This window comes from Pteropus vampyrus, unplaced genomic scaffold (assembly GCF_000151845.1).
Source record: "Pteropus vampyrus isolate Shadow unplaced genomic scaffold, Pvam_2.0 Scaffold80, whole genome shotgun sequence".
Lineage (NCBI taxonomy): Eukaryota > Metazoa > Chordata > Mammalia > Chiroptera > Pteropodidae > Pteropus > Pteropus vampyrus.
In genome coordinates, this window is record NW_011888861.1 from 5,799,674 (window position 1) to 5,808,770 (window position 9,097).

Genomic DNA, 9,097 nt, shown 5'->3' on the forward strand with positions numbered 1-9,097 from the left:
TTCAAGGGTCAGCGACAGTGAAGGAGAGGGTGAAGGTCAGTGGATGGAAAATTACAAACAAGAGACATTAGGGATAAGGGGGATTCTTGCTAGACTGACTCAACAGAAGTCTGGCTGAAGGCAGGCCAAGATGATAAGATACCGAGTGTGGTCTGATGTCAAGGGTGGGAAATTTCCCCTAAATTGACTCAGAAGAAATCTTGCTCAGGTGGATTCTACAAGGACCGACAGAAAATTCAAGGCTGGGCTAGTCCAGCAGAGGGCTCCAGGGAGCCCAATTAATGTTTGTTTAAAGAAGGGAGTATCGGTCCAATATCTGAACCCTTCTATGCATCTTGGTTAATTTTAAGGGAACAAGGTGTTCCTGAATACAGCAATGGGGTGATGAAAAATGCCCCAATTCCAGGAACTGAAAGAAATTTAAAGTTAGCTTTATATTTAGGAAACTTTTATTGATAAGAGAGACCTTTCCACCTTTTCTGGGGCCAGCAGTAGCTATAAGAACAGCAACAAATAATAGCAAGCTAGCCTCATGAGACCTAAGCAGCAGGAACGCCAGACGCAGTTGCTAAACCAGTCCACCAGGTGGCAGAGTGAGAGCAGTACGGTTGTCCCAAGCGGAAAGGTTGTTGGCTGGCCAAGGGCAATGAAGGAACTGGGGCTGTGTTTGGGATGCCAGCCATAGTTGACAGAGGAACTCAGTGTTAAGACACTTCTATTTTTATCAGGGCTTCTACTTATGCCCTTGATTATGTAGAGCCTTGGGAAATAAGTAGTTATACACACAATATGTTAGCATTTATTTAAAAAATGAAAAGATGATGAACCATTTGGCAAAGGTTGTATCTGTTTAGGTAAATTAGAGTTGACTCATGTAATTGGGATTCAGAAATCACTTTCAAAGAAGGTCAGGTTGCCGACTTGACTCTGTCCAATAGGAGTAACTTCTACTTCCTTTCTTTGCACTGCTTGTCCCCCAGCCTGCCGAAAAGGATTCCACTGACACCTGACACTGCTCCCAGCAGCTCTGGGGTGCTCTGGATAGGGAGGACAGGAGAATCTTGGGAGCAGGGCTAACCTTAGGCTAAGTGGAGAAGGAAGCAACTTCTCCTCAAACCACAGTCCAATGGCAGACTCGATTATGTAGGATCAAGGTATCGGCAGGGCTACATTCCCTTCAAAGACTCGTTCATTGACTCTTCTAGCTTCTAGTCAATCCTTGGCTTAAAGACACATTTCTGCCTTCATCTTCATGTCACATTCTCTGCATGTCTGTATCTAAATTTCTCTTTTCTTGTAAGAATACCAGTCATTGGATTTAGTGCCCACCCTAATTCAGAATGACCTCATCTTAACTTGATTGCATGTGCAAAGAACCTATTTGCAAATAATGTCACAATCACAGATCCTGGGGGTTAGGATTTTGACATGTCTTTTTGGAGGACACAGTTCAACCCACAACTACCTTTCCCCACACACGCAGGGCAGACATCAAGAATAGATCATGGGATTTTTCTGTGCAGCAGACCAGACATCACAATCCTTCTCCACACAGCTATCCTGACTGTACTTCCACACACGAAGAGCCAGCATCTCAGGTGAAACCAATTTGCCACTGCAAGTCTCACTAAAGGAATGAGTCTGTGATGATGGTAATCTGGCATATGGTGACGAGTTTGCGGGAGAGATGGTGCCAGCACCCTTCAAGCCCGGTGCAGGTGGCCTTCTATTCACTTTATTCACAAGGTAGGTAGGTACTGCTGGGGAGGTCTCGGACAACTCTATCACCAGACCATCTCCTCCTTGGCCCAGGAGGTACTGTTACACATGATCGCAGCCTTGGATCACAGGGGGAAAGGTCCTGCTGCTTTTTCTGAGTCCATCATCCACATGCACCATAGCATGGCCTGGTTCCAGCTCCACTCCACGCATACATTTCTCCTCCCTCTACCCCCTGCAAACTGGAAATAGTGATACACAGCCATCTCACAGACCCGTGGGGCAATTTAATTAATGTTTATAAAGCACTCTGAGGTCTTCGGATGAAAACTGCTGTGTAAGTGCAAAATTATTATTAGTTCTCAGCCTCCTGTCCCTTGGCTTCTGACAAGGCTTTTGTTGTTCTTGAATGGGAACTGCTTATGGGCTGTCCAGCTGGCTCTTTTGGGTACCTAGGCAAGTACATACACATTTGCAATTTTTTTTTTCCTTTGAAAAAAGCATTCCAGCTCTGTGGGATGTCTTGAAGCTTTTCAGTGTGTGAATTTCTCTCTACTTGTCTGTACTAAGTACTGTAATCTACAAGAGTAGATTGTAAACAGGCTACTTTAGAAATAGTGAGGGGGAAAAAATGGTCAATTTGAAGAAATGGACACTCTTATAATGAAGAATAAAACAATATCTCCTTCTCATGTGGAATCTAAATGAACCACTAAGTGAGGTCTGTCTCCCTTGCCCAGAGGGATTCTGTTTGTATTTATGCATTGAAAGGAGAAAAGAATAGATTTGCTTTCAGTACTCAAGTGTCACCTCCTTCCTTCACCCTAACTTCTCAGGAACCATGGAAACAAATACACCCCACCTACATGGTGTTTTCCTGATAGTTCTTTGTTACCTAACTGTGCACTTGCCTTGGATCCCATAGGGAAAATGAAATAAAGTGGAAAAGAAAAAAGACGTAACTGCAAGTGTAATGACTTGTCTCTAGAAGAGAGAAGGGGGCTCGTGTGTAATTTCTCAAGCTCTGGGGCAACAAACAATGTTATATGGCACCATTTTATTTTTCTCTAAACTGTATTCATACCCATCCCATCGTGACTCACGCACGACCCATTGGGATCCCTTGAAGGTATCTTTTGGTGTATCATCATGCTTTGTTAGCAGGGTCTGTGAGTCAGCCAACTTCTGGAAGATTTCATTTTTAAAAATCTCTAAGGAGCAATTATGTAACATGTAATCAGTTGAACAAAAAGTACAGAGGTCCAGAACCAATGAAAGAAGCAAATGTTTGCTATGTGACAGTTAACGCAGGAAAAAGTAAACCCGAAGAGCTAGGATGATGCACTCTGTGTTTCCTAAATGAACCGATTGCTGATCAAATATTTCAAATTGCAGAAGAGAAGACTGAGAATATTCTGCTGAGACAGGAAAACTGAGGTAGTAAGGAGAGTAAAGATGGATAAAACCAGTTTTAACCCTGTACTTTGATTGTAGCGGCACCAGAGCCATATTCGTTATCTCAATGGCTGTGGCACATGAGGACTTTACCTGCAGTTTAAGATGATTACATTCTGCCTGTTATGTAGAGGTCAAGATGAAGGGAATATTCTTTCTTTTCTTTCTTTTATTTAAAAAAAGGAAACGAGACCTAAAGAAAAAATAAAAAATAACGTACAGAAGCTAGGATCATAAAAAACCCAGGACAAAAATCGAAATGACAACATGTAGGAGCCAGCTCGTTTCCATCCCTTCTCTTCTCTTCCACTGACGCCATGCTCCTCTGGGCTTCCATTTGCCTAGATGGTCTTCTGGCTTCCCATCCCCTACGGCTCTTTCATTTCATCTTTCACTCTGTTTTCCTGGTTATTGTCCTAGAAATGAATCTAATTATATGGCTCCCCAACCCAGACAGAACCCTTCAACACTGCCCCACTGTGCAAATTCTCTATAACGTGTCTAGTTTTACATTATTGCCTCCTCCCTACTTGGTCTGGACTGTGGGTGCTCTATGCCCACAAAAACCCTCATGTAATTCTCTGTTCGTGTGTGCTCTCTACTTTTTTGCCTGAAAAAGTATTCCCCTGCCATTCTCACCACACTTTCCCATTACTACCATTCAAAATCCTGCTTATCTTTCAAGTCCAAGTTCAAATGGAGCCAGTTCTTTAAAGCCTTCTAAGCTGCTCCCACATGAATTTGGACCCTCTCATAGTTATTTTCTGTTTCCCACCATTCTTTGCTAAATAAAATGAGCAGCTGCACATATAGCTCTAAGATCATTTCTCCCTCCACTAAATTGTAAGCTCCTTGAAAGAAAGGGTTGTGTCTTACTTTTTTTGAGTATTACATAGTGTCTATAACAGTATTTTGTCCAGAGTACATGCTCAGCAAATATGTTTAATTTTACCCATTCAACACACACACACACACACACACACACACACACACACACACCCCCCCCTACAAAAAGGTGGTAGAATTTTAATTTCTTATGTCAATTTAGTGAAAGTTAGAGAGTAAACACATCTAGTTTTGAGAAGACAATATACAGCACTAATAGACTCATCGAAAACCTGATTCTGTCTTACCAAACAATTAGATCAAATCTGGCTCTGCAAACAAGCAGTTGCAAAATTATGAGGGACAATTGTTGTTGAATTAATCAAATAGTTTCTATCTTAAGATTTTTAGGCCTTTGGCTATTTTTACATAGGAAAGATGGAGTATTAAACAATTAGCCAGTTCATGCAGCTAAATAAAGTTGCTGATGAGGAAAGAGCTGTGGAACGAGACTGAATTATTCTGAGACTCCTGACTCTGACAGTGCCATGAGGTCAAACACATGAGCCTCACGTGCTCTGTGTCCACAGGCCGCTGTCACATTTCTTCTGCAAACCCAGCAAATAATTGAGCTCTGTTGGATTCTGTGGGTGCAGCTCAGTATTTTCTATGATGAAACCTGCTAAGAATTATTATGAAAACAAAAACCACAGGCCTTCTTTTGGAAGGATGTGGAGTTGATATTCATGTCTTTATTTGTGTCTTGCAACATCACAAGGTTAAATTATTATAACTGTAGATCTAATTCCATAGTCAAAGGAGGGCCCTGAGAACAAAGGTTTCCCTGGCAATGGAGACAAAAATAAATAAATATCGTCCACGATCATCTGCCTTCCTCCGAAATACCTTGATAGGCCTCAATCAAGGCAGTGAAAAATACTCTCCTTGATAAATTCTGCCCTTCCCACACCTACCCCCCATATACACCCCTTTTATTATACCAAATATTATGTGCGAAATGTTGAATCTACCTACTCTCAAATTTCCATCATGTTTTCAGCTTACATCAGTTTGAACTGATGAAGGGCTGCCCTCCCCGCTCCACCCTGAGTTTTTCATGTGCTGTAATTCTAATGGCCATGAAGCAGAAGCATTTAGATTCATTGTGGATTAGTCCTCTGAAAGCAACATGACTCCCTTACCAAGTCAATTTGTTCCTTTTCACCAAGCCACTTTGTCATAGACTCATGGTCACTGTCACTTTCTCTGCTGCCTTTTTCTTCTTTCTTGCTCCAATGTTGAATGAATGCTTACCATTTGCCAGACAGTGGGTTAAGCTCTTAGATATACTATCTTATTTAATCTTCCCAACAAACCTACTAGGCAGGTATTATTCTTATTCTAAAGATCCACCAACTGATGCTTGAAGAGGTAAGTCTCCTGCCCAAAGTGGTAAAATTTCAAAGGTAAACGCTATCCTCAGCACTTTTGGTAAGACATTAGAAAATAGTTGATACCACTGAAATCTATAGCTCTTATAGACATTTTATGGGCATTCATCTTTATGAAGAGCCATTTTCCAAAGTAGATTCACCTGTAATGCTTTTATAACTATTTCGACCACTTGTACTAAGTTGTTCTTCCATTTGGGGAATAATGAACTTGAGAATTTTTAGTGAAACCCCATGAATCCCAGGTACAGAGCCCCTGATTTTACAAGCCCTTCTGAAATAGAAACCCTCCTTCTCTTCATCCCTTCCACCTGCGGTCAGGTATGTGGTCAAGCTGATGACGTATGGCCTGTAGCAATGCAAGGCGAGGGTGGATTCAGAAGCACCTTTGGGAAGAAGGTGGTGCCGTTTAATAGAGATCTACCCGTCATAAATGTCCTCCCTCTCAGAGGAGGCATTCACCTTGGGTTTGGGCTACAGACACCCTCACATGCATCCCAAAGTCTTATATGTAGTTTTAAATATAAAAAAGAATAAACATTCCCCCTTCACATGCATACATTTAATAATAGGAAAGCCATGACAAAGAGGCAAAATCCCTAAATCAATCTGGCATTCCTTGTACTCTCTAATATTAGTGTGGGCCATGCACACAGTACTAAAGGGGTAAAATCTCTTTCAAAAACAAGGAGGGAAAGGGCCAAACTTGATTAGCGAAACACAATTGCCAAAATGTTAATGTAACATTTATGAACTCCTTCGTCCCCATGTCCCAGCAACTCCTTCGTGTGCAGGTCTTGGAGTACTTTGGGCTGGTGCTTCAAGAACAGACCATTGAACTGGCTTCCTCATTTCCCCAAAGGAATTCAGACAGAAGACTGGGAAAGTCTCTTTTGTAGATTTTTTGTTGTTGTTTGGAATGATGGAAAACATGAAAAGTAAAAGTCATTCTCTTTTGCCCAGAAACCACCGTAATAATAAGGGTAATGACTCAACGGAGTTTCAAACTTGTATAGTGCTTTATACTTTTTCAGAACCTTTTCACACACATTATTTCAATAAATTCCTACAACAACCTTTTGGCTTATAACTGAGAAAGCGGAAACCATAGGATCTGGCCCAAGATCATGCAACTTCGTAGTGGGACAACTGGAACTAGAACCCAGATTGCACGATTGGTCCAGCATTTCCATCAGGTCACTAAAAAGCTCTCTATCCTGTTGTCATCCTCTCGACATCTTCTAACTCCCTCTATTCAGGTTGCTTGTCAGTTAGCGATGATATCTAACTGTAGATATAGATTTCAAAAAGTGAAAAAGCACAAATTCTTTGACAAGCATATATGGAGATATAAAAATAAATGTGGCATTCTTCTTTATTGCCTCTTTATAGATGTCTTTCCCAGATGAAAAGGCCTGTGGGGGAAGAGTTCATCGACCTACTATTTCTATGTACACATAATACTCCTTAGTTATAGTACACCCTTCACACCAGGAAATTATTTGCTAAATATTTCCCACTGTCTCACAGCTTGGCCTGTCAATTTCTCCCAGACATGAAACATCTGGGCTAGTACAGGAAAACACAACAAATTCAAAGAGATGTTTCCCAGATGTGGAAGAAGACAGCTGTCCTCAAGAGTCTGTCACAGGGCCAGTTCTGGAAATTCATATTTCCCAAGACCTTTGTCCAACTGCATCTCACCATAGCTTTTATATGACTGAAAGAATTTTGAGGAGGTTGACCAGATAGCTGAACAAAATACTGAGAAGGCAGCAGTGAAGAAACAGCATCACGGAGCACCCTGCAGGTGGCCCCATGCTGTGTGGCCATGCAATGGTTTTCAAAGTCCTGCTTGCAAAAAGTGGTTTGGGATCCACTTTCAGATATTTCAGTCAGATGAAGGACTTCACAGGAATGCTGGCATCTTTGATGTGGGACGCATTCTTTTCTAGTCCTGTGTGACATATAGGTCCATCACTGAGCCTTTGACTTTCGGAAAAACAACCTGCAGAAATCCTGCTCATACCAGTTCTGTCTTGTGAAGAGTCACTGGCTCCAAATGCTTGTTTGGGGAGGTGACTGGGAGAAAAACTCGTTCCATGCCAGGTTTAGAAAACTCTTGAAAAATACTCTGTTGTCGTGCAAACTTCTGAAAAATAAAAGAGATAAGTTGAGAAGTGAATAACTGGAAAAATGCTTCAGTTGTCACCTCGATTTGAACTCCATTCACTTAGAGGTACCTGGACATCTTATTCTGAAATCCGTCGTTATACTGACTACCTTACTCACTCTACAGTGGGCTTATACTCTTTCACTGGTATCCCTAAACTCTGACCAGGAGATGCTCTGATTACAAGCTGGGGCCATTTCAAGCCCCTACTGTTAGTTATCTGTATGGAAAAAATCAGTGCCCATAGAAAGAGGCATTTGCCAACAAGAAACTAAAGGCACTCATTTTTTAAATTTACTGCCCACTAATTCAAATTATCCTATGTGCAAATAACTCAAAGGACCAAAGTATAAGCTCCTTGATGGTAGGGATTATGTATCATACCCTTTTATATCCCCTGCAATGCCTAACTTAGTGCTTTGTACACAGTAGGTGTTCACTAGAGACTTTTGATTGACTGATGCCTAAAACAGCAGCCAGAGAGATGAGTACATAACCAGAGAGGCAACTAAGAGAATAAAAAGACTCAGTAAACAATAAGAAAGAGCCCCGGCATTGCTCCTCGATGAGATCTGTCTTGGTTGCTAAGTCGCCAACTCCTCTTGATAATGTTGAGACATGTGGGACAGATCACTTCCTAGTGTGTCAGGCCCAGAGCTGATCCTGCTCTCTCACAACTTCAGTCAACCTAGGTGAGCAGCCTGCAGAGGAAGGCTCAGGGTCTTTAAGCTGGAGTCTGCTACCAATATCTCCAGGGCACGTCGAGGACCTCCAAGCACTGGCCCGCTTCCCTTTACCCTAGGACACTCCCTGTGTACCTCGCTGTATTGGAATCTCAGGGTTAATCCTCAAGAAGTGGGTGGAAGTAACAAAATATAAGGCGAGAACCCCTAAGAACAAACAGTTCAAGGGCAGGTGAAGGAGACTGGTCTATGACGGGGTGGCTGAGCTGCTCACTTGCCTTAAAGGAAGAACGTCGCCTATGCCTGGGATGGTGGATAGTGGGTGTTGCACTTTTTACCACTATAACTACAAGGCCCTATGGTGCTTTAGTAGGATCTTTTGGCATTTCTTAAACTTCCTTCCCATATCTTACTTCATTTTCTCTTCACAGGGCTCTGTGCAGAGCCACAAGACAAAACACACACACACGCACACACACACACAAGCTGGGAGCTTGATGTAATGATTCTTACAGTCTGGGAGCCTCAATAAGTCCAGGGCTCAGAGAATATCTCTTCCTATAATTAAATGATTCCCACTACCTACAACACATTTGGACCGGTGCCCCAGGTGATCTTTTAATAATAATAAATGTTTTAAAAAGGTACTTACAAAAGTGAAAATGATGAGTGTTACGTAGAAAACCACCAAAACCAACAGCAGTGCAATCTCAGCTTTGTATTTCTTAAAAGTCTTTTCTTTGAGTTCCTTAGGGCATCCTTAAAAAAATAAATAAACAATAAGTAAAATA

At 41.8% G+C, this 9,097-nt stretch overlaps 1 protein-coding gene across 2 annotated transcripts in view; it reads right to left on the minus strand.

Moving 5' to 3' along the window:
* Positions 1 to 5,989: 5,989 nt before the first annotated feature.
* CD83 (CD83 molecule) overlaps positions 5,990 to 9,097 on the minus strand; it is a 20,811-nt gene continuing 17,703 nt past the window's right edge. The window contains exon 5 of one of the 2 annotated variants that reach the window (XM_011362875.2): positions 5,990 to 7,599. In XM_011362875.2, coding sequence (XP_011361177.1) covers positions 7,474 to 7,599 — 126 coding nt within the window. In that variant the 3' untranslated portion in view covers positions 5,990 to 7,473. Of the gene's footprint in view, positions 7,603 to 9,097 lie in introns of both variants that reach the window. The other variant, XM_011362874.2, reaches the window with a different exon arrangement.